General features: G+C 40.3%; 1 protein-coding gene and 1 long non-coding RNA gene across 7 annotated transcripts in view; both read right to left on the bottom strand.

Annotated features, from left to right (window-relative positions):
• nyap1 (neuronal tyrosine phosphorylated phosphoinositide-3-kinase adaptor 1) overlaps window positions 1–20689 on the bottom strand; it is a 28251-nt gene extending 7562 nt beyond the window's left edge. The window contains exons 1-4 of one of the 4 annotated variants that reach the window (XM_085469959.1): window positions 19628–20168; window positions 8348–8473; window positions 6464–8129; window positions 5734–5971 (exon numbers count right to left, since the gene is read on the bottom strand). In XM_085469959.1, the coding sequence (XP_085326085.1) occupies window positions 5734–5921 (188 nt within the window). In that variant the 5' untranslated portion in view covers window positions 5922–5971; window positions 6464–8129; window positions 8348–8473; window positions 19628–20168. Of the gene's footprint in view, window positions 1–5733; window positions 5972–6463; window positions 8130–8347; window positions 8474–19627; window positions 20171–20625 lie in introns of those variants that run through there. The other 3 variants (XM_085469960.1, XM_085469961.1, XM_085469958.1) reach the window with 3 other exon arrangements.
• Window positions 20690–21586: 897 nt separating this feature from the next.
• LOC146699983 (uncharacterized) lies at window positions 21587–24961 on the bottom strand. 3 transcript variants are annotated; one of them, XR_014922498.1, is made up of 5 exons: window positions 24789–24961; window positions 24310–24373; window positions 23374–23526; window positions 22917–23007; window positions 21587–22330 (listed from the first exon to the last, which is right to left on the bottom strand). It is a non-coding gene; the product is annotated as an uncharacterized LOC146699983 (long non-coding RNA). The 3 variants fall into 3 exon arrangements; XR_014922499.1 differs by having other exon boundaries at window positions 24310–24345; XR_014922497.1 differs by lacking the exon at window positions 24789–24961 and having other exon boundaries at window positions 24310–24680.
• Between the last annotated feature and the right edge of the window lie 1242 nt (window positions 24962–26203).

Below are 26203 nucleotides of genomic sequence, written 5' to 3'. Positions count from 1 at the left end.
AAAAAACATTCACACGTGTGATAGAATTTTGTGTGTCTAATGTCACAGAAGAAAAACACACACACAAAAAAAAACAAGGAGCATATTTAGAAGGTTATATTCATATTTGGTCTAAATGTCTGATGTTGCACCTCTCATTCCTCCATATTTTGCTACGTAAAATGTAAATAGGCAAAAGCTTTCTTGACATTTCTTCAAGTAGTCTACGAGAATAGTTCTCCAGGCTTCTCGTAGGACATTCAAAGCTCTTTTTGGATGTTGGCTGCCCTTTGTTTTGATCCCACCAATTGTTCCCACACTGCTTCAATAGTGTAGAGGTCCAGCTCTGTGAAGGATAATCCAAGACTGATTGTGTGCCACTGTGTGTTTTTTTTCTTTCAGATGTGCTTTTATTGCACTGGCAATTTATTATTACTCTCATACCAAAAAATGAAGCTCCTCGTAATCAGATGCTTTCCAGAACGCATTGTATGGTGAATCTCAATCTGCAACAACATGGCTCTTTTGACTGCATCTCCAGCACCACTGGCAGCTCCAAACCAAGACAGTGCTTCCACTATGTTTTACAAATGACTGTAGACTCTCCTGACCAACTCTGTACATTTTAAAAACAATATGAACCAAAAATGACTAAATATGAATGCATATCCAATATGCAATATTTCAGTCACACAATTTCAGTCGTGTGTCCAATATCTCAGCCTTTTCTCCTTGTTTCCTGTTTCCTTTCCTTAAAAATTGCTTCTTGACAGCCACCATTCCACGGAGACCACTCCAGATTGTTTCAGTGAACAGTTTCAGTGAACAGTAGATGGATCCACTGAAGGGCCAGATGTACTGTATCTCTCAGGTGCTGTGTCAGGTCTTTGCTGGATTTGTTCTATTTTTTAGAGACATGACTTTCAAATACTGAGTGCCATAGAAGATTTTCAGGTCTGCCACTCTTCTTTTGTCATCCACTTGTCTAGTTTCCTCAAAAACATACCATGTTTTTTACCACACCATGCCAAGATGCGCCAGGCTTTCAGTGATTAACTCTTCGGGAAACAACTTGTGGTGCAAAAAATGCTATTTTAAGCCGAAATGTGTTATATTTGACATTTTTCACACATTCAGCTAAAGAAATGGGAACAAGCTATGTGTTTCTGCAACAGGCTGGTAGTAACAAAGTGCCTAAAGACCCAATTTAAAATAGGTTCATTCCACAGTTGTATGTCATGTGCAGACAAATCTTTGGTTTATGTCTTAGGTTAAGTAGCTTTTTATACTTGAATGATCCGCAGGTCCATGTTAAAGGACTTAACACAGACCTTAAAAAAGACAAATGGAAACATCCCTCTGAAAATGGTCAGGTACAAGGAATGGACAGAAAAACAGAGGGAGAAAATGTCCAAAAAACAACTTTGGAAGACCGTGAGAAAGTCAGGAGAACTATTGGTCAAGACCACTTAAAGAAATAACAAAATGACAAGAAATTCTGGCTCCTTGGAAGCAAAACATAAAGAACTGTGTGTGTGGGAGGGGGATGCACTTGAGACTTTTGCACAGTACTGTAAATTATTCAACCTAGTAGTTAATTGTGACATATAACTATGGGCCTTGCAGCGCTTTCTTTTAGTTCAGTTGCAATCCCTGTGAAGCACAGGAGACAAATGGGGCTTTCGATTTGCATTCAACATTTCAAGCAGCAGAAAATGCAATGAGGCTGCTCGTAGAGAAAAGAGAGGGTTCTGTTTTCCTTCTTCATGTGTGAGGCAGTGTGTGTTTATATAAGTGTGTTAGAGGAACAGAGTGCATTGTACATGTATCTTTGTATCCTTGAATGCCTGCAGAGACATGCTAGTGACTCTTCACAATCGACACAGATACAACAGGGCCAAATTAAGCCCAGAACAGAGGCTGAGCTGCTCTTTTTGACTGAAGTCTGTGTGTTTTTTCTTATTTCCATCTAAAGGAAGGAGCTTCCAACAGTTTCAAAATGAGACCAGACTCAGCGGTTCACAAAGTATCAGGACTCCCACTTCTATATTTGCTTTACCTTCCTTGCTGCTTTGCATTAAGCTCATAATCTGCGGGAGCTAAATGAGATCGATACCACCTTCATATCTGCATTTTAGAAATGAAGCTACAGCCAGCAGCTGGTTAGCTTATCTTACTATAAAGAGGGAGAAACTCTTAGCCCGGCTCTGTCTAAAGGTTACAAAATCTGCCTTTCATCACTTCTAAACCTCACTAAATGAAAATCTGTACTGGAGAATGAGATGAAGCTTGCCATTTCAGGACAATGAGCTCTTGTTAATTAAAGGCACAATATGATTCCTGTGCAAATGGGATTTTTTTTTATCATGAATACAAGACTAACAGAAATATTGGTCAAAACAATTTCCATAAACAATCTTTATGCTGTAATAACATCCTCTGTCTTGCTTTTTCTTAATGGTATGATTGCCAGCAGATAAATTTAATGTCTTGATCCCAGCAAGCACTAGAAAGAAGAAGAAGGTGATGTCATCTGCTTCGCCCTTTGAACCACACCTTTGGTAGAACAGACTCTTGAATACTACCTCCATCTCCTTCTCAGAATGCAAGATATTCCCAAAAGCTTCGATAACTGTGGCGATAAAGCGTTCGCTGGAGAAATCCAGTTCATATCATCCTACCCCTGTAGCAGCATATAGTCCTGTTTCTAATTCACCTTTTCACTTGGAGGCAAGGTTTAAGAGCGGGTTATGTTTAAACACCTAAATCAGACCTGAAAGAATGTTATTTTTGAGAACATCAAATCTGATTCGAAGGCAAATCAGAGCAGTCAAGTCGTCTGTTGTTAAAGTCAGGGGTTAATGCTGAACTCTAAGCGTGTGTCTGTCCTCATTCTGTTGGACCTCAGTGACATATCTGACACAGTATGCGACACTTTAATTGATTGCCTTAAGTTATGGGTTGTCACCAGTGTGGTTTCAAAGTGATCCGATTCTTCTTCTGTCACCAGAAGAAAATGATACAAAAAGTGAAAGTGCCTTATGGTTTAACCAAAGCAATCAAAGGCAGTCGTTGTGTATTGATTCTCTTAATGATATTATTACAGGGCTGTTTACTAGCATGTGAGAGTTTTAAATGCCCCTAAAGGAACTAAAGGATAAAACATGCCTTCCTTCCGTGACATTAAATAACCACATAGTGAATAATGTCTTTGAATTTTCCACAAGATGACAACAGCTGTCTCTGTCTGTGCGTGTCACTGTAGACAGTCACCTCTTCTTTTATGTTTTTTACGTTTTGCTACTATCATGAGGCCGTGCTGACAGACACAACAAAGTGGGGGGTTTTTGAGAGAAATGAATGAGTTGTCTATTCAGAGCAACCTTTAAATATCTTTAACCGACAACTGTCGACCTGTTCAGTGTACCCCACCTCTCGTCCTATGAGTTGCCAGGCTTTCCCTCTACCAGACCACTAACACTTCCAAATCAGCACAAGAATTTATTAAAACTATTTACAGTTGTCACGACTGGGAATTGTTCATGCCTTGTGCCATAAGGAACTGTCTCTATTTTTAAAACTCATATTAAAATTCACCTATTTACCATTTGCATCTCCACAGCCGCCTGCACTTTGTGTGATTTCTCTACTGGGAGCCTCGGGATGTTAAACTGTCTGTCAGTGCACAGCTTCCTTTATCCCTCCACTCTTTCCGTCTCCTTCTCTCTCCAGCCAGGTCTGCAGTTGCTGTCCTCCCTTAAGTCCGTTCGGTTTTCACCCCTTTTGTCCCTGTGCAGTTTTATCCCTGACCCTGTCCTGTTCGTAATTATCACCGGTCATGTCCCGCTTCCACCTCTGCTCCTCTGGCCCCACTCGGCTCTGCTTTCATCACTCATCGTGTCCCGTTGTCCTACTTGCTGCCCTACACCTTCACTGGCTTGATGCTGCCATGGCGTTGATCTCTGCTGCCAACACGAGGGCCTCCAATTACCGCCGTGAGTCATAAAGCAATGGATGGCACATCTAAACAAACTTGAATTGTTGTCTTTGATGCTCTCCTTCTCCTCTCGAGCACAAATAGCCCGAACCCCATGCTGAATTCGGTTAGTTATAGGTGACTCACATTTGAACAGCACATCCTTCCTTCTGCCCCCAAACCACATGCTCAGATACACAAGATCACTCACTCACAGGCTTTTCAGCACAATGCTGTCACGTGAGTGTGATGACGTTAGGTCTGTTTTGACCCTTTTGAAGAGTGCTTGAATTAATTTGCTTGTTTGGGGGTTTGATTCTCTTCTTTCTTCCTGTATCTAAATACAAATCTGATCTTAATTCTGATAGTCCTGCAAAAATAAACAAATTATACTGGGCTGAAAAATCACAGAATTATGTGGGACTTTAAATATCGTTGACATCGCACTTCTGTGCTGTGATTTACTATGATTGCTTTTCTGCTGGAAGATTGTTTTTAAAAAAAAAGAAAGAGTCTGGAGGTGATGCATCAGCAGCTAACTGTGTTCTACTGGTGCACAAGTTATAGCCTTGAACACACACTGCACAGTGTTTAGCAGCAAGTCCTCAATGCTACAGTGAAATCAAGCAGCTGCAGAAGAAGTATTCAGTAACCTCATAGTGTGAAAATAAAAGATCTACCTATCCTGCACGTCTCAATCATGAAACCAACACAAAAGTGCCTTAACGCTTACCCGCCATAAAGACAACATTTGATGCCCTCACTAATGTCTGATTCATTTTGTTCTGTAAGCAGGCCTGAAATATGACAGAATCCTCTCCGTTCAGAAAAGAGCTTTAAGGGTTATTCCTGGCAGGATAAAGAGTTAAACTTGTATTCTTTCTTATAGTCAGCAGGCGTTCAGTGCTCTGTTTACAAAAGGAACTGTGACTGGGTTAAAGTCTATGGGAAGCAACACTATTTTGCGACGCTTTCAGCACTTTGCTTGTGAATTTGTGGTCTCAATAGTTGATTTGAAACCATATTTTAAATCAAACATTCAAAGAAAACATAGCCTACTCTATTCTATCTGTCAATTTTGTAACTCGTTTTTTAATTCACTGTAAAAAAAAGAGAAAAAAAAGCAAAAGTCCCAGTCAGTAACCAGCGTTACCTGAGGCTTCAGATTTAATTGGTGACATCACGGTGAATGTGTCCATCTTTGCCATGACGTCCATGTGCAGAATTATGTACTTAAGAAAAATCACTCATTTAAATTTATGAATTTTTTCTAAAATCTTTTTTCTTTATTCCTTGTTTACTCTTTTGCTTCTGAAAAGCTGCAGGCCTGCAGAATTTGAAGGGGGCGTGTGCGTGAAATGTACATTAGTCAACCTATAAATCCTCACACTTGCTTCTTAAAAAAACAGTGAAAGAGTGAATGGCCCAGATTTATATAACATGTTACTGCCAAAAACCATTTGATTTCATATCCATGTACTATAACACTGTAGTGTATGCATTCAGAAATTACGCAATAACTCAGTTTTCTCATTTCTATGTGTGCTTTTGGCCCGTTTTTGCCTTGTGCAATTCAGCTCTACTAATTTATCTCATCTAAAGACCGTATTAACTTCATCATGACCTGCCGCTATGCAAATCTATGAGATTCACTTCCAGGTGAACCCTTCTGACTTCACGAACAGTGGCTGGAATTAAGATTTTGAAAATTAAACTCGTTCACACTGGATAAGAGGCTTATATTTCCACTGAACTGAACCCTATTGTAATCCACTCACCTCTTTTTACTTCCCTCTTGGTCTCTCTGCCTCCAGTCCAACCGGCTCTTACGATACAGCAGGTTCATGTCGCTGTGGGATCGCTCCTCCTCGCAGCCTATCACAGCGCAGTGTAGCCGCTTGCTTCGCCTCTCTATGTCACGCAGGAAATGCTCGACTGCCACATCCTGGGCAGAGCCAGAGCTCATGGTATAGAAGAGGACTCAGGGGATGGCGATGTATGTCACAGGCAGCCCTCCTTTAGACAAGAGAAAACAGGAGCTCATTAATCATTTAAAAAAAAACCCCCCAAAAAAAACAAGTTTAATAACTTTCCAGCCTGCATGCAGATGACAAGATTGACAGTGATTACTTTGTTCATGCGGCAACATAAATAATCAACTCCAAATTACTGGCAAAAGTTGTAAGGGAGTCATTGCTTATCACGCTCACTGTGTCATAGTGAACAATTCTTCCCATTACTCTACCTGGCAGCCGTCATAGCGAAGACACGGTGATGCATGATGATGATGATGATGGAGGTTGCAGCTTTGTTTACCCCTGCCTCTAGTGTATCACATGAAAACTATTTATACTTTCATTATCCAGTTATGAATATTTGAGTAAGCATGGTAAATCAGCTGCAGAGCATCTTTGGCTGCAGGCCCTGGGATGGCCTATCTAAGCCTGTCTACTAGCCAGAAAGTAATGCGGTTTGTCATATGTAGTGCATGCACAGCTTCCTACTCACGCTCCCTCCATGTGAAGTCAGGCTTGTTGTGGGGCAGATATCTGGGAGTCCAACAGTGTTTTCATGTTGGAGAACGTGAGTGTGCAGCGCAATTGGCTAAGAAAAGAGCAGATGTCAGCTGATGCACGATGCTAGTGTTTTTCCACCATAAATAGAAATTGAATGTGTTTTGATGGTGGACACTCAAGTGGTATCGTCGGTGCCCCTGGCATCAGCATGAGTTAAACAGCTTTGCTGGGGAACTAAATTGAATCAGCCACTTTACATGACATGCATTATTAAGCTAAGCTTGTTTGCAGTGTAGCTGGTGAGTAATTTTAATGGTCCGCATTATCAGATATTCTCACAAAGCAGAAAACGGGGGGAAACAAGCCATATGAATCAAATGTGGTGGAACACATGCGAATCCAGTTTAATGAGACCCGATTTACAATTAAGGTCCTATGATGCTTCACACAGCATGAAAATACATCAAAAAGTATATATTGACACTTTCCAGCTGTGCTGTTGTTTTCCTAATTCTGTAGATATTTTCGATAACTTAAGCAGTTTACCATCGTCTGCACACCATTTTCACTGCCAGTGCAGTAGCTCGGCTATGTCTTACTATAAAGAGAAAAAGCACACAGTGAGAGCAGCAGGCGCTGTCACCTGGGCCAGGTGGCATGTTGATCTGTGTACCTGTGTGTGATTCTTTTGTCACAGCCCAGTGTGTCATCCAGTGTGTCAGCGTGGCTACTGCTATTCTTGTACCCCACAGCTCTGACCACAACCTCGACCGCTGCTGCTGCCGTGTTTGCTGACTCAATGTTAATTAGGTTAGGGAGCTGAGACTGTAGGTTGGGCTTTTGTTAAATGGAGCTTTGATTTTGGTTTCTAGGATCTGGCAGCTGAGTAGGCAGCCCCACAATTGTCACATTACACCCTGTGGGTTGGTGTACAATTAGCCAAGCTAAAAGAACCGAGAGTCCAGCATCTTATATATCTACAGGCAGGTTTGTGTCATCAGACCAGGCTGCAAAATATTGTTTTTACAAGCATGCAATACGCTCATATAGGGTGCCTGTTATTAATCCCCAGAGTCACTTTCTAACCCAAATAAACTGAGAGCGTTTAGGAAGTTGTTTCAGGAGCATCTGTAGGGTCAGGAATCGCTTGAATTCCTCATTAAAACCAGGAGGCAGATGGAGCCATGATTCACGTAACTCAATCTGCATGCAACGCTGCAAACTACTCATTCATGCACATAAGCAAACATCACACACACATACTCACACACACACATATTCAAGGCCCCCATAACACCCTTCAAACACCCTCTGTGTGTATAGCAGTAACTGAAAAAGCTCCGCCAATATGACTACTATAGAGAAGCGGGAATTTATCGAGGCACATCATAATCACCTATGTAAAATATGACAGTGTAAAACATTTACAGTGTGATTTATGAGCGTAACAAAAGTTATGAGTGAAACATTATGCAGTCAGGGGATTCACTCTGGGTGTACATTTTGTGGTATCTCATGTCGAAAACCTTTCCTTCTATAGCTGCTACTGGATTCACAGCACTGGAAGGCTTTGTGCTGCAGCCCTCTGCCCTCCAGTCTCCACCTCAGCAAGCGGTCCAGCAGTGTTGTTTTACCTCGCTGTGAGTGAGACAGCAGGACTGCAGAGTGGACAGACACATCATCACACTGGCGTGGCCTCGATAAAAGTGAAAAATTTCTACAAAACATGTATGTTTGCGTTTGCAGAGGCTGGATAGTTAACATGTTGCTAACACGTTGTAGCAAATAATTCAATAATCAATCTGTGACAATAGGTAAGGAAATCAGGGAGGGGGGGGGGGGTCAGGATTTTCTCAACACCATATTTTTGGCTCACTTTATCAGATATTTAGGAAACAGTGCACTATACATATCCTTCACTTTGTTTGGTTTCTCCTGAATACCAAAGCCATTCCAGCCCACATCTGTATGGTATCTCAGCACCTGAGCTGGACAGCAAAGCCTGAGAAACAAACAGAGGAGAGGAGGAGAAGAAGAGAGAGGCGGTGAGGAAGCAGTGCATGAGGATGGAGCAAAACGTTCAGTGGAAGAATGAGCAGCCTGAAACACACACAGCTAGGAGAGGAGGAGAGACAGAGGCAGCGGGAAATGGAGAGAGAGAGAGGAGGGGGCACGGTGAAAAATGGGGGAAACCAACAAAATAGAGAATCACTGATATAGCAACACGGGGAAGAAGACGAATATGATTAGGCGGGAAACGTACTGCCCAGACAGACTGACGGAGGGGAAGATAGAGACAGGGAGCATGGGAGCAGAGGGAATGTGCAAATGGAGGCAAGTGGAAGGGAGAGAGGATAGAAAAAAAAACAGTGAAAGGCAGCCAGACGACAAGAATGGGGGAGGGAGGTGAAATCAAGCCTCTCACACTAGTCGCTGTGTGTGGTCTCCTAGCAACACTGTCAGCATCTCTTCCTTAGCCGCTGAATATTCACAAAGCAGGACGTCAGCCTCATCATACAGGATGATCCCAGGGTTAAACTTCACTGCAGCTTCATTTGTACCCGACTCTCTCAGGATCAATAAATATCACGTTTCTTAAATAGCACAGTATGTATCTTAGTAGTATCTGTACTGAGCTATACAGGGGCTAATATTAATCCAGGCAAATACACTCAAATGATAACGCTTAGTATTTTAAATCCTATCAAGCCAGATTTGAACCATTTTCTTTTTCAATGAGACAAAGATTAATAAAAAATACTTAAGGTGAGAATATACATACCAGCTGATATACTAAATACTGTAAAGAATTAAACACCAAAGTAGGAGGGATGTGAAATCCCACCTCCTTCTTCTCAAATAGCCATCACAAATGTTTTTACAGTTAAACGCCAACTTTCACATTGGCTGGATACACATTATTGGGTGAAACAGCTCATTACTTCTTTCAGCCCAAACCATATCAGCTGTTTTTATGTCTATGATTTGCTTCAGTCTGAAATACTTAACTCCAGGCACAGAAATCTATTCAGTTTCTTATTATGCAGGAAATCTAAATCTGATAGAGTCAAGGCTCATTTAATGTCAAATGTAAATGATGACTTGTGTTGAGCACTTTCCTTAACAAGGTAACATCTGGTGAAGAGATGCTTTTTAACAATCGAATGAAACACTCATTTATAGTAGACATATTACAGCATGATACGAGAGCTTCCGCATAGCACTAGGGCACTAAATACATTATTATGGGGGGGGGACTACTACATGATCATTTAAAGGTTATTATAAGTTTAAACAATTTTTATAAACTCCCTGCAAAGCAGAGGAAAAGGGATTTAACAAATTAATCCACCAAATCATATCACTGCACATATTTTTAGAGCACTATAAAATGCTTAGAGAGTGAGATCAGATACAAATCTAATGTCTGCAAGGTAAAGCCACAAGCCAGTTTACTTTGGTTATCGGAGCTCAAAAGACAGAAAGTGGGGGGAAAAGCAAACCTGAGCTGTGTCCAAAGATAACAAAATTCCCCAGCCACTTCCTCTGAAGATCACTACTTAACACACTATATCACATTTATTTATATAGTGTGTTTAGAGGTGCTGGCAGGCATTTTTTTTTTTTTAGCATAGTAAGGCTTGCTGTTTTCCCACTTCCAGTCTTTGTGCTAGTCTAATATAGCAAGGTTTTTTAGCAGGTTTTTGGATCTTCCCATGAAAGAACTCTCAAAATATTTTGTTAAATTTGGTTAATTTCAGCAGAAAAATATAAAAAGTTAACGCGACGCAGAGACGGCGCGTGGCAGAGCGACGAGCACTGGTCAGTTGTCGAAAAGTTGCCTTTTTGCAAGTACAAACATGCTTGCAAATATATTAATGGCCAGATTTTTCTCACGCTTTCTGTTTACAGAAACTGAACTTGCAGTGGGAAATGCTGTCCTAAACATTTGGTGAGTCAAATCCTTTAATAATTTATGACAAGCTGTCCACCTTTAACGCATCTGAACGCGGGAACAATGTCACATTCATAAATTCTGCTGTTTTGGGATCAGAAGGAGAAGATGTCCATTTGGAGCACTGATAAATGATTCATGATCAGCTCAAGAAATACTTTGCACGTGTTGTTTCTCCAGAATCGGAGTTAAACTTGTTTAATGTCAGGTTCAGTCAACCGCCCGCTGTGTAGGACCTGACTTCGGCTCTTAAACACTTAAAGATATTTCTGCCTTTAAAATCAAAGACCCTTTACACTCTGGCCAGCTAACCTGCAGGCCAGAAAACACTCCAATTGACACCTATTGCTTTGTGGGCCCGTGCACAAAAACAAATCAATGTAACCCTTCCTCAAACCAAAACAATCACTTAAAGTAAAACCTGTGAATGTGTGAGCCTGTGCATTGTGTGACTCACAAATTTACGTTTGTGTGCGGTGTGTGTGTGATGGGAAGAATTCTCTCAAACCACAGTCACTACTTTCATCTGAGGGTTACGGGGGTTCAAGCGTGCCTTCGGCTTCCCTTCGTGCATTGCTGTTGTGTGCTAAATTCTCTACAATATTGCATTGTGCAGTGAGATGCCTGTGGATGATGAGAATGGACAGGAGGAGGAGGTGGAGGAGGTGGAGGAGGAGGAGGAGGAGGAGGAAGATGTATCATTTCAGGACAAGGATGGAAGGCTGGTGCATAAGAGATAGAGAAACGTTCGAGATGTCTTTCTCATGTTTTGGGCATGAAAGAACTGCAAAGCAGCTATCAGGAAAAACTGGGATGTAAAAAAATCAAAAAACCCTCCAAAACCCTTAATGACAAAGTCATTGCTTCAAAACATTAAACACACAGAAGACACATGTACACTCACTTAAAAGTATGTGAACGGGCACTTCGCACACTTTGGGTTCTCCTCCTCAGCGTTGTTCAAACTGAGTGACCACTAAATCTTTCATGGAGCGCTACCAAAAATATCCCACAAAAAGCGCTTCCCTGATTCCTCAGGATACAGCCCTGAGCCACAACAAACGTTCAGAGATGCTCAATGTATGCACCTATTCGCCCAAGAAATAAATCCACTATTGTTAGAGCAAACAACACACGGATCGTGGATAGAAAACATGACCAGTCACAGCTGGTCAATAATAAAATAATTGCAAAAACAATGGAAATAATGTCGCTGCAAACGATGTCTTTCTGGTCAAAAAGAGGCAGCGAGCCAATGACCTCCCAATCTCCAGCTCCCACCTCAGCTCGCCCTTGCCTTCATCATCTTCTGCTGGAATCTGCAGTAACCAAGGTGACCCACTGCACTTAGCATACATGAACACTTAACAGCTTGCACATTCGCAAGCATTTACACAACACTGGGCAGATTTTCCTTCGGTCTGCAGCTTGTTGTTCTATCACATGCATAAAGGGTTGTGGGAATATCAACTCATACCGCAGAGATAAGATTCAGAGCAGACTTTTCTCCGGCAGCGGCATGTGGACGCTGACGAGTGCCGCCACTAGATGTGCTACAATTTAAAAACCGAGCAGGGTCCCTTTAAGTTAGTCTGGCTTTCGAAGATTGCATTAACAAAAAAACGAGGGAATTCACATCATATAGAAAAATGTAGTCTCTGTTTTGTTTGTCTTTTCATCTGGCTGTTGAAACCCAGACTGTGAGATATAGCGCCGCAGGGACAAGAGTAAGAACTGTGGAAGAGGGAAGAAAAAAAACTCCTTAATGCTTCCACTTGTGCATGAGGGGAAGAGCTCCACTCCGCAGCTGCACACGCTTCACTGAGCCAGCATCCTTCTCTACCCAAGATCTGACTCATTTTCGGATGTGGATTACCCTGCAATATTGTCTTCCTGTTAGTTTCTTCAGCTTAAAGTCATATATTTAGATATCTAGTTTACAAAATTATCGTGAAAATATCCAAGTAGATAAAACTCAAGATGCTCAGTTTTGAGCATCTTGCCTTTCTCTGTTAGGTAGAAAGGCCTGTTTTTCAGTAAATTATATCCCTTTGCATGTTTTATGTATTTTATAACAGCCAAAACCAAAATAATCTGCAGCTCTGTGGGTGTCCCTTCCCCAAACATGACAAACCTTATAAACTATTCAGCAACAATTAAGCAAACTCAAATAGCCCAAAGCAAAAAAGGATCAGCTGAACATCACTAAAAGCTACACATATGATTTGCCTCACAGCAGTTCATGGGCTTGACTCACATCTTCCCAGAGCTAACGCATTCAAACAAGCAAAAAAAAAAAAAACAAAGAAAAAATTTTTGCCTCTGGCTAGAGAACAATGTCCAGAGATAGCTGCAGAAGAATAAAAAACAAGCATGAGGACTGAGGTGACCTCTATTCAAAAATCAAATCAAAACATCGCCACACACAAGAAAGCATCAGAACTCTCCCCCAGTTAGTCATACTGGAAAAACAAAAAACCTGCATGTCAGACCGGCCTTCGTTTGATTGACAGATGAAGCAACGGCAGCGTTGGTGTGATTAGCAAAGCCAGGTAGGCCACAAGTGGTCTTCCAACATTTGAATCAGCCTACTCTTCGTGCTCAACATCCCCCGATAAGCGAGTCATAGTGTAGGCTGTACAGGATAAGCACACACATGCCCACACACACACAGCTCTCCCACTCATCGATCTCATTACAAACAAATCATATCTCTTAGGGACCATGTTATGCACCCCATAGTGTTCAAGAGCAGGACAGTAACTCACGACAAGAGGGTTTTGTAACACATTAAGACATGACAAACTTTACATGATGTTAATAGCTGGTAAAAAAAAAAAAAAAAAGAAAAGAAAGAAAAACACACACACACACTTAACTGCCAGCTCTTTTCTGTCTTTGTATAAGGTGAATAAAATCGCAACAGGGACTTTTTAAAGGTGTTGAATCAGGTCAAGTATGTCTGAGAGCTTTTCAAAGCCGTGCAAACTGAAATGAAAGAGAGGTGGTACAGGTGTGTCGTCCATACAGGTATGATTGGCAGGCTTTCAGCAGGGGGGTCTCACTTGAGCAATTCCTATTCTTGTCATTCCTGCTGCTCACTGTACTGACAGTGATGAAATGAAAAGGCCATAACTGGGGCAAATGGCAGGTGATGGCAGATTACACACTGCAGGGGGCCCGATGGAGGCAGTGCTTTCATACGCTGTACTCGCGTTGTGGTCGCGTTGGACACATGGCCAGAAAAGGCAGATGGAAAAAAAAAAGTCACTTATAACAAGATGATTGTGAGATACGTGTCCAAAAAACAGGAGTGTGATTAACATCCTCTGCGTCCGCTTTTGATGTACCTGCTGTACGTCTTGCTCTCTTGCGCAATAATGCTCAAAAGACTGCGAGAAAATGTGGCGAGCTGAAAAAGTGCCAGCTGGATTTTGAACTAAAATGCTCAAGCGTTTAAACTCGTTACAGGGTTTAAAATACTGACTTTTAAAAAATGAATTATTTCTCAAAAGAAAACGGCCCAGATTGGGGCAAAGATAAAATAACCTGCATGATTCAGAATCCCTTCCCCAATCCCAACAACTCATATTGCTTGTGGGACCCCCCAGCATATTTTTTGTGTGCAATTAGCTGGAGTTCCTTTTGCTGCCAAGTAGCTGAGCAGCAGCAGTCTTTTCTCTTTTTTTAACAGGACAAGGCAAAATTGCTCTGACATTTAAAAAGCATATTTAAGTTACACTACAATTAGAATTTACATTTCTGAATGTGCGATCGCCAATTTCCAACACTGCTGTGCTCTCAGTTTTTGCTGGTTTACGATGACCTTTGGCAATGTCACAGACAATAAATTATCACTGTGAGACACTCCTAAGACCATCATGTCTCCCCATCAGTTTGAGACCCACTCACTCACACAATACAGCGACATGTGGAGGAGCAATATTTGCGGAACATGATACGCTTTTGATTGTTTGCATCACACAACTGCCCCGATTAACACGTTTCTGCCTCCTAATCGTTTAGCAAACATTAATGAAGGTCTCTTGAAGGTCTTTAGCATAAATGTAAAACATTAATGAGACCGGGGACATTAATATAACACTATGGACCACTTTGGTCCATTTATGCATGCCTAAACATGTATAATTTCAACAACAAAAAAGAAAAGAAAAGCTGCATTGTGTCCCTCCTGTAATTTCAGATTTTGCCAATTACTGTTCCAACATAATGACCCTGAAATGACTTTGCTAACAGCTTCTTGCCAAATAATAATAATGATTAAAATAAAAAAATAAAAAAATTTGAATGGCTCATAAAAATGTGCAAATGTGTAAACTTATGTTTTGATGAAAACATCTGCATTTTGTTTGCATTTATTTATGATGCTGCAAAGACACAGATGCACACAGGCGGCTGGTGATTAACGTGGCTTGAGCCTGGCGCCAACAAGAGAGGAGTGACTGCTGGCTTCTAACTTTATTTATTTTGCATGGTACCATGCAAATGACTTTGAAAGGTTTAATGAGAAGAAAACAGAGGGGAAATGAACAAAGATGAGTTGCCTCAAGGAAATCATTACTACACATCATTACTCTTGACTACACACTGCAGTGAAAGTGGATGCTCTAAGATACTCACAATCCAGAAAAAAAGCATTTAAATGGGGCATTTAATTTAAATTTTCATTGGTTAATTTGCCCATATACATTCAGTCATCCTCCGGTCAGACAAGGGACAGACGTCTATGAGCTTTTAATGTGAAGAGTCACAAAGCAACAGCATCCAACAAAGTGGACGCAGAGGGACGTCCCAGATAAAGCACCGAGGAGTCATTTGTAGCGCAAAATAATAGCCCCACCTCGTCCCTCAGTGCGTGCAGGGTCTGCCTATTATTCTATTATATTTTGCTGTGTTTTTGTTTTGCTTTTCAGAACCTGTATTTAGAGCAACACAGAAAAGAAGAGTGGCCAGTATTTCAGTCTTCTCTACTGAGAAAAAAAAGGAAAGAATTTATAGTGGGGGATGAAGATGAAGAAGAAGAAGCTTAATGAGAATCAATTTAGGGTTCTTTTATTTCTGTGTAGTCTTGGAGTAAAAGGGGAGGAAAAGCAGAAGACAAAGTGGGGCAGTCATCGAACAATGTTCAGGTCTGGGTTTGTATCCAGGACATGGTTTGTAAATGGCATGCCCTTTAATCAAGAAGCCGCTAGAGACCTTTACCTTTAGCCCTATATGTACTCCTATACACTGTGTCTGCTTAAAATAGCTACATGAAAAAGTGAGTCTGATCTACAAGCAAAGGCTTTAGTGTTAAGGTTTGACGGGCACTGGTGATATACTGGTTTAAAACTGAACCAGGAAGCCTGGTAAATTTTTATTTTATTAAATTTTTATACAGCTTTAGATTAAAGTGGATCTGTTTTCTGTTTCCTTCTTTTCTATAAACATATACTTTTACATCGGGGGAAATCACAATAAACATGGCCAAAGTTTGAAATAATGAGATCAGCATATGTCGGTGTTTGTTATCCCGGTGAGGCACAAGCTCGGGCTTGAGACAGCTCTACACACTTTCTATTCTACAAGAAGTCAGAGAGAGGGGATATCCCATCTAAGGCACACGGTTCTGGCTGTAAGCACCAAAGTCCCACTCCCTTCTGCTCTGAACTGTCTGTTTAAAAGGGGCAGCCAATCAGGACAAAGCTAGCTTAAAGGGAATCCAGATCTAAGAGTAGAAATATGGACCTGGAAATGAAAATGTTGCATTGACTTTGTGACTTTTTTCCAAGTTTAAACATTAACCTTCCTGTCTGAGTTTCGACAAACAAGGGGAATAAACCTTAGCAGAAAAATAAGGCCCAGACTGGTCCTTTTGTGGTGTCCTATGGGATGTGTAGACATTCTTATGAGGGCCTATCACAGGATATCCTCTGCTCTTTCAGCTGTGAACATTTTTTAATCAGTCTCTTAGAGTTCTCATTATTTAGCAAGGTCAGCGCGACATTATGGCCAGAATTACGCTACATTAACAACTGATAACTGTCGTATTATCAGTTATGTGACACAAAAACAGAATATCAGCCTCATCACGGGGTCATATGTTTATAAACCAGAATTTTTTCAATGTGACAAAAAAGAAATACGTCCTTAAAGATTCCTGATTTATAAGCATATAAAGCCTTAATGACTTTTCTTTTAAACCCACAGCTCTCCTCTAGCATATCCACAACACAAGACTCAAGAGAATATCACAAACTTTCCTCAAAGCATCTGAATCTCCCTTTGTTAAAGATTCCCATCAAATATAAACTGACACAGGAGTGCCAGTAAAAATACAAAGAGGATATGCTGTCATTTTAGAAAGGAGCATGGGCAGTAACAATTAATAACATGGATTTAAACTGATACAACACTGCAAAAATCTTAGTTTGACCAAAAGGTTTTTTAAAATGTGTGTAAACCATAATTTTACTGTTAGATTTTACAAACAGAAGCTGAAAATCTACCTGTTTGAGAAGCAGGAACACGTGAATGTGTAGCATTATTTCACTAGCTTACCTTAAAAAATGAGTTAAACATGGATCAACATCATATGTTGCTGCCGTTTGAGAAAAAAAATGATGTTCAGCTGTAGTATTCTTTTGGTTTTTCATCACTTTTGCAAGCATTACATTTGTTGAACATATACGGGGGGACGTGAAGATGAGCGACAGAGGTACAAATGTGGCCAGACTTCACCCGGGAAACCCACTGAAAAGATGTGAACTAAATATACACCAAATAAAGAGGAAGAGTTGATCAAAATGCACTTTTTTAACTGTCTGCAGTCACTCACATTGATCACAGTCTGTAACAGAGGAAATCGTGGTCATTTCTGATTCCATATGTCTCATGTTCTTCCTTAAAAATAGCACTGTATGCTAACATTGCCCACATTACACTATAGTATTACTTTTAACAGCATGCTAATATTCAAACTCTAGGGAAACAATCTGTTTTGGTGCTTCAGTTTAAAAAAAAAACAACCATTAGTGCTCATGTAGACACGGGTATCTACTCCACCAGAGAAATGGGCTTAAAATGTCAGCATCTGCCAAGTCTGTCTCTCATCCATCAGTCCCCTCACTCTCTGTGTTTCTTTCCTATTAGTCCCCTCTCCTCTGTGGCCACGCATAGGCCATCCCTCATCCTCACTGGATCCAGTAATTTCTCATTCGTTTTTAAATCAGACATGATGCACACAGCGGGCTAGAGCAGCTGAGCATTTCCATCCTCTTGATGGAAAGAAGCTCAAATGCAGTCAGAATCTTTCTTTCCTCATCAAAAACACTTGGGACTTCCTTTTTTAAATTATTTCCGTTAGTAAATAACAACAATAACCTCCGCTCAATTTCATTTCTTCTTCAAGTCTTTTGCTATATTTCATGTATTTTTTAAAAGCTTAGTGGGATAAACCTCTCTGGGATTGAAGGGCATGAAATGAAACCCACTCTATTTAATTCCCACCACTTCCTGCTTTTAATACCACAATAAAATGACTGCGGCCCGCAACGCAGAGCTGCCACTTCCTGTTTTTAATCACATTTCGCTACAATCACATTTTGAGCCCGGCAGTCAGTGACAGGTGGTCTGAGCACCGGTTTTCTTCTGCATGCAAAACACACTGCACAGCATGCGTAGCTCATAGCCTGCACTCAATGACCCCAAAGTCACAGCTGCTCTCACCCAACCCCGATCCACTCTGTAGCTAGGAGTGGTTAAGCCAAACTGCACAAGAGATGCTCACATAACTGACCCTGATTATGTGCATCTGTTAACCTAAGCTAGATTTAAATGAACGTATAGGAAGATTTTGGTCTTATTAAGCTCCAAGGTCAACTGGGACTGGCTAGTAAATAGTGTCAGTCTCAGTTTCAAGCAGTGAAGTATTCAGTCTTGCTGGTCCAGCATCTTTAAAGGCAAATGATTACATTAATTGCACATTCAAAGGGGAGGCCTTCATTATTCATGTTGGGACTGCTTTGTCCTTTTTAAATGCTTTTATTTGTTTTGTGGCAGGCAGTTAATACCTACAATAAACTGTATGGATATTCCATTTTCTTCCAACATAGCTTCCTATCTGTAATATTTTGAAGCAGTCTAATTACAAGTTGTTTTTTGGGGGGTTTTGTGTTTTCTTGCCTTTCTTCTTCTTTTTAGGGTGGACTGTGACGAAGAAATCTCTCAGCAGGAGTGCTGTTCAGAGGCTGTTTAGAGGCTGTCACGCCCGGAAGGCGGGTGGGGTATGGGGTATGGGTTGAGGGGGGGAGACATTGCTGACTAGCCTTAATTTTGCGTTCAATTCACAACTTCTCGACGCTTTTGAATCGTCTTATGGAGGATCTAAGGAAGAACACTGCGGCAGTTGATCGAGTATTAATCACCAGATGGCTTTCCCTTTAGAAAAGAGAAAGAAATCTAGTGATGTGGCTCCCTCCATCCAGACGCCTGCCTCTCTCTCCCGCACCTCCAAGACGCGCCAACACATCCTCACCTGGATGCGCACAAACAAACGCACACATACACACACACGTCACCCCTATACTCACAATCAGAGTATTACCGCCCGTTCACACACGCACGCACGAACGCACACTCAAAAACACACAACCGTGCTGCATTTACGGACTCGTATAATCCGTAAACATGCAGATGTTTCCCATCAGGGCCATGCAGATTAAGACGCCAAACACTGCCGCCCCTGTCACCGCTGTGCTGTAGATATTTTGATTAACAGCGCCGTGCATGCTTCAGCATCAATAGTCAGCTGATGCGGGCTTGTTTTCTGGTGAAATATTTATACGGGGATGTCACGACTGTACACGAGCTGTGGGTTGTTACTGCGTGGCGATGTGGCGATATCTGCACGGATCTTTTACGTTTGGGGCTAAAATACGGGCCTCGCATTGAATGACGCGAGCCGCGAGGCTTCAAGGTTGAACAATTTGGCTAGTGAACACACGGCGGCTCGCTGTCACCCGTGCACTCTGGTGAAATTTACGCGTAAAAATGCCCGACGTCCCTCCGCAATATACCATGTTTTCATTTGCTAATAAGGCAGACCATAACCACCATAACCACGACAGCTCTCTACGTGGGCTAAACGATTTTGTGATTTATGCAGCAAAAACAAAACACAAATGAAGGTGTGATACCTACCTTGATAGCTGTAGAGTCTACGGCTGGCGCAGAGGTAGACTGTGCCGATCGCCTAAACCAGTTGCCCAGACTCGTAAAAAAATCAGACAACAACAAAACCACGCCGGTTGTTGATGACACAGCTGTCTTGGTAAACAGAAGGGAAGGGAAATGAATCCTTTCCCAGATGTGTCAATTGACGTGGAAATAAAAAATTAGATATTCAGACGCCGATCACCGGACTGACGCCTTTTCTTGACGTGAAAGGTCTTCCATTTTTAGGGGGATAAACGGCGCACTGTACTACCGAGGATCGCTGTAGACTGGCCGGTGCGAGATCTTATTGAAAACCAATATGCAATTCAATGCGACGTTAAAATGCTCCCCAGCCGACATCATCCTTGTGTCTGTGTTTCTTTCAAAATCATCCGCAAAAGAAACACGCTCACAAATGCGGGGATGAACAGAAAGAAGAAGAAAAAAAAACGTCAAAACAAAAAATGCGCAGATGTCAGCGCGCTGTGCTGGTTCAAGCGCTGGGCATCCTCACTGAGCATTCGCATCCATATTAATATTCATACAGTACTTCCTGAGAGCAACCCAGTGGTTGTTTTGAGAAAACTGATTCCTGTTATCCTGCTATTTATCGCTCAGTGAAAGTGAAAGCCACAGAAACTGCTCATATTAACAGCACACTCATTAAATGTCCTTACTTTTTTTTTTAAAGGCTTTTTATGCAAACAACAAAAAGCCCTTTTATTTCACCAGAGTGCTGTGATGTGCAAAAACAAAGTCAGCCTGCCATATAAAACATTGTAGGAGGATCGCGGTGATGTAATGGAGGATAAAATACTATTAAGTATAAAATAAGCTCGCCAAAAAGCCCGCGCTGAGTACCACAAAGTAGGCTAAGCCGTCAGAGGAATATTAACATTTTGTATTAACTGCCTCCAGATGACCATGCAGTAAAAGCAAAAAATATTAGAGGACATCATAATATTAAATGTGAAAATACCCACTGTTTAGTGCAGATATATTTTCTTTCATATTTCCCGGTGATGTGATCAAACACTGGCATTTTCCTTTTTCTTTCTTTTTTTTTTAAGGTCGTTGTCACATGACCAACTAGCCAACACATGGCCTGTGTGAGGCTGACACGCCCCCTAAAGTCAACGGGAGACTATATGGGTGACTGGGTTGGAGTTAAAAGTGAATCTTTCAGATATCTACACTGAAAAAAATATGTTGTTGGATTTACTTAATTCAATGGTGGACATTTGTTGCACACAGATGTTTTGCTTTGGCAGCAACTTAAACAATTGAGTTAAATTAACACAATTTATTCATGTTCAATAAACTTGTGCAATTTGTGTTGATAAAATGTGACTTAAACATGTTTTGATGAAGTAATTTGAGCTCTTGGAATATTTTAATCCTTCACAATTTTCTCACGTTATCCCAACACGATTCAATAACTTTTACCCAATACTACTTGGTCACTTAAATACTACATGTTATCTTCAAATTACATTTTGCTATTATATTCTAGTATCAAATACACAATTTTCAAATGGAGGCCTTATAACAGATTGTATTGTTCTCTTCCAAGATGGTTGCTGGCATCCACCAGTAACCTTTCAAAACAAAATGTCTAATTTCACTGCAGTAGGTAAAGAATTAAACTGACATTACTCCTCTACTGAATCTATATAAATCAACAGTTAAATAATGTCAGTTCTTCCGTGTTCTCTGGAATCAAAGCAAAGAAATTGGACTGTTTCTTTTGAAAAATGTTGGGAAAGAACAAATCAAAACATTCTATTTAAGGCCTCTAACGTCAAGATTCAGTTAAACAACAATTATGACTAAACAATTTGAGGTAATGTTAGTTTCCATTAACATTAAATTAGGTTACTGAATTGGCAAACACCTTCCTATTAACACTACCCATTTTACCCCAATAACTAAAGAAATTAGCACTTGCAGGTCAAAACCTTTATTCAAGAGACGCAAAAATAACATTGATACAGTGACTGTCAAAAATTACAGCACTGATCATACTGTGACATCTTGGTTCAAAACAGCACACTTAGAAATATTCAACGTTCTTTACTTCAACTGAATGAAACTGAAAATACCATTTCACACGACCCATATGGGATATTTAGACTGTATAACTGTTCACGCTACATCTCTTCACTAGTAAAAGAAAGAAAAAATACAAAGAGAAATTTAAAAATGCTGCCAAACAGAACTTGTACAGAGCAAAAGGAAAAACAAACAACAACAAAAAACGGCTCGTCCTCATGGCAGTTGCAGAGTATATAAAAATGAACCCTGCGATCCGTTCCTGGAATTGAGCTTCAAAAATGCAGCAGAACAAGTGTGAGATTTAAATGTCTTCTCACCTAGAGCTGGTCACCTCACATGCATAACAGTGAGCTTCGTTGCAGGAGCAGTTTTGTCTTAGTTGTGAGCTTTTCTTGAGAGCTGAGTTGCATCCAACTCCATTACCACCCATTGAATCACCTCAAAAGTGTAGCAGAGTTGTGATGGGTAACTCATGTTGAAGGAATAAAAAAGGTCCAAACAGCATGGCTACTGCAAAGGTCACGTTATCCAGATCTTGAAGAACAACATCAGAAAAGTCATTGCCTGCCGCATCCTCTGGAGACAGATGTTCATTGTGGTTTTCTCAATCTGTGCAGTGGCCTCAGTCAAGTCCTGGTTAAACACAAAACATTTCTTTAAGATTCCTTTTTAAACTCATCTCTTTTGAATCTACCAGTTCTAATGTTAGAGTAATTTAAACCAATGCAAGCAACATAGTAAATAGCTATAGCCAAAGAGTGGCCTGCCATGCTGCCATTCATGGTCTAACAGAGTTTCTAAGAGAGGGTGAAAAACATAATAATTTCAAATGCTTTACATTAGTTTTTGTTAGAAAGACACCGGCCCATCAGAAATCCAGGTTTTGTCACTCAGAAGATGTTAGAATTTAGACTTTCAGCCCCACAATTTGGTTAGCTGTTGGTCATTTTTTCAAACAAAAGCTAATATAAATATTGGTGGGATTTTCATTTGTTCATTAGAATGACAAATTTAAAGTTTTTTCACACTGATGTGACCCCTAATACAGGGGTGGGGATGGGGCCTCAAGGGCCGGCGGCCGAGTTCACTACCAGGCCTCATGTGAACTTCAAATTATTAAAGAGGACTACTGGTCCTAACCAGTCCAATGAGGATCAAGTGGATAACTAAATGCATTTTTAAATGTTGCAAAGCCACAATCTACTCATAAAGCACTCACCATGAACTCCTGCACCAAGATGTTGCAATTGTCTTTCACACAGATGCGGAGCACTTTGATGAGGGACTCCGAGCATTAATGTCATCCTTGACTATTATAACAAAGAAAACAGAGATTTGTGAACTTTTCAGTAGCACAGAAGAAAATGATCCCAGACAAAAACTCTTGACTTTTTAAACCAGTCAACATGCAACACCAGCATCTACAAAGCAATATCAAAAGTTCCTGTTTGACATCAACTTTATGGATATATAGTTTCCAGAACATTTATTTTTAAAAAAAGATAATTTTTTCTCAGTGGGCCAGTAAATGCATGACGAAAATTATGGCATCCTTTTAGTGGAATCGGTACTCACAGGTAATAGTTGACTGTTTCAATGGATGTAGCATAAAAATCTTTTACTGACCTAATGCAATACATATACACTTTGTAGTTAAAGAATTTTAAAGTTCTTACTGTCATTATGGCAGCTACATCCTTTAGCTTTGTGCCCTGTTCCCCCGATCACTTTGCAAACACTTTCAGCAGACTGTCAGAGAAAAACTCAGCTCCGTCAGAAACCTTGACTGTAAAGGCATGGTTGGGATGCACTGGAATGCTGCATTTTATCTGAAATGACATAAAATTATTTTGAAATAACAGCAGGCACTGTGCTTGGTTAATCAGTAATGTTTTGTTGAATAAAAACTGTGTTTCCAGATCTTATGGGATTAAAAAAAAATCCAAAGATGTTTGTTTCTGATTTGCAACCCAACAACCCACAAGTTACAACCTCATTTCAGTTCAAGTGTGCATTAATGCGAGTCCAGTAATCACCTTTCTGGCAATACATACAGGTATAAGTTAAACCTATGGCAGATTTTGTGTAAATAATCATTCTGTACATTCGATAATCTTTAATCCTACAACTGTTTACAACTTGCATAGTTCCCATTTCTGTATAGCTGTATATCCCAGATTCTGTAAAGTTATTTATTTCATATTCTGTATAGTTTTTCATATTTATATCCTGTTCATATCCTGTACATAGCTTGTACTCACTACAGCCTGTACATACTTATAGTTATAGAATATTCACAACATACTTCATACCGTGTACATTATAACATACCATAATAGACCCATTTCTGTAATATACTCACATATCTATATTATTGCTAATATATATTGTAATATATCTATATCACTAAAGCACTTCTGGATGGATGCAAACTGCATTTCGTTGCCCTGTACCTGTGCATGTGCAATGACAATAAAGTTGAATTCTATTCTATTCTATTCTATTTTGGATCTCTCAGTTGTATTAATAGGGTGAGTATGCATGCACCTAATAATTATAAAAAACCTATTATAATTAAGTTACAGAAACGAAAATAGAATATACTTTCTTACCATAACACCTTGAACCCACAATCCATCAGCTGACTCCTGGTGAAATGCAGAATAGAGGTCATCTCTCAATGTGCAGCAAAAAAAACAAAAACAAAAACAAAAGGACAGCAGGTGAGGGCAGGAGGGGTAGGGATGTAAGCTAGCATAATGCCGCTGATGATATTAGCTAAAGCTGTTCAATGTCCAAAATCTCACTAACACCACGGTGCAGTAAATACACAATGTAACTGAAGAGTCAGTTGACAAATCTATTCACACAGAAAACCAAATTATGTTATGAGTGCCTCGTAATTAGGTTTAATGTGATATTACGGCTCTTGTGCCAAAGACAAATTCAAATGAAAAAGCGCCAATTCTTTGACAACAGATAAAACAGCAGCTAACGGCTCTTTTTTAGCATGTTACATGGCGACACTCTAGACGTTTAACTACATTTGGCTGAAATATGGTAAAAATGAATTCAAAAAATCAAGACATACCAAAAACGTAGAGTTGGCTGCTCGACTTGACTGAGATGGATGCCTTTTTTAAACCACGATCCAAAGCCCGCGAGATGAAATCACGCGTGGTTTCACGAGATTTAACGTTGCTATCTTATTGACTTACTTCACCTGAACATGATATGAACAATTTAATACACCCTTTCTGCATATCATGTAGTTTTTACACTATATTGTTACATTTAACTTTAAAACATGAGGCAATTGTGTTAAATGCATGCAAGATGCTTACATAAATCCAAGAGATGGCCAGTCCCTTTTTTTCAGTGTAGATTAGGAGTGCTCCCTCTTGAGAAACACGCTGTAATCATGTGTATCGGTGGAATCTTTGGACTGCCACAAGTGGAGCCGTGAATCCAAAGTCCAAGTTTAGGTTTGATTAAAACTTTTCTAAATATTGATCAGTCACTGTGTTGGATGTTTATGTCATATGCATCTATCGCTGTTGGAGCCTAAAGATGATCTGCTGGGATAAAATCTGGTGTTAGCCCATTTAGGATTAATCTAACTTAAAAGCACATGCATGCTGACCGTACACCTGCACCTGACACATTCCTTAAAAGTCATGTCCATAACTAACAGATTATTATCACTGTTATCAGTCAACAGTGATATTGCAACATTAGCAGCATAGGTTCAGAGGCCCAACCAGAAGAAAATCCAAGCCTTTAATGTGCAGTAGACAGGACATGAAACAAAATAATCAAATTTTTCTATGTTTAAACGGCATGGTGCTGAGCCTGGACTGGCCAGTACAGTAGCAGATGACAGAAACTTCTCCACTGCACAGGATATATAAAGTCAGTGAAATAGAGATGGACCCAGTGGGACTTTAGCTCTTTATATGATTAAGGATCAGAGCAGTTGAGTGGTGGTTAGTGTTATGAGAAGTGGTGTGGCAGTATATCTACAGTACTTCAAATGTCTGCTTTGTGTTTTGTATTCATGTTGTGTTTTTTTTTTTCGTGGATGCTGATGGAGAAAACCGCCACTTGAGAAAGTCAGATTTTTAAAAATTGCTCCCCTTATTCAAATTTTTCAAAATAAAGTATAAGATTTTGCATTAAATCTTTGATTGACAGGAGCAAATGTGCAAGAGGAGGAGAGCAAGGTCTGTGCTGTGGTTTATTTCTGAATGTCTCATTTTTAATATCAGTTTGTCAAAAAAAACTAACTTGATCAGTCTGAATCTAAGCCTCACTCTTTCCTTATTTGATCCTATATGCCAAACTATTTCACTGTTGCTATACCAGTTCATTATTCCTCATTATTTTACAATAGAAATCTCTCAGTGCTGCATAGGGCACAATCACTTGACTTTCCTGAACCATGCAGGAAATGCTGAGCTTTCAGGGCAGAGCCTTATCACCAGGCAGGCATGTAGAAATGATCTC

Source organism: Copadichromis virginalis, linkage group LG10 (genome assembly GCF_057382275.1).
Source record: "Copadichromis virginalis isolate Kocher_CV1m ecotype Utaka linkage group LG10, C_Virginalis_male_GT1.1, whole genome shotgun sequence".
Lineage (NCBI taxonomy): Eukaryota > Metazoa > Chordata > Actinopteri > Cichliformes > Cichlidae > Copadichromis > Copadichromis virginalis.
Note: the sequence above shows the minus strand (reverse complement) of the source record. Positions and strands in the feature narration are given on the sequence as shown.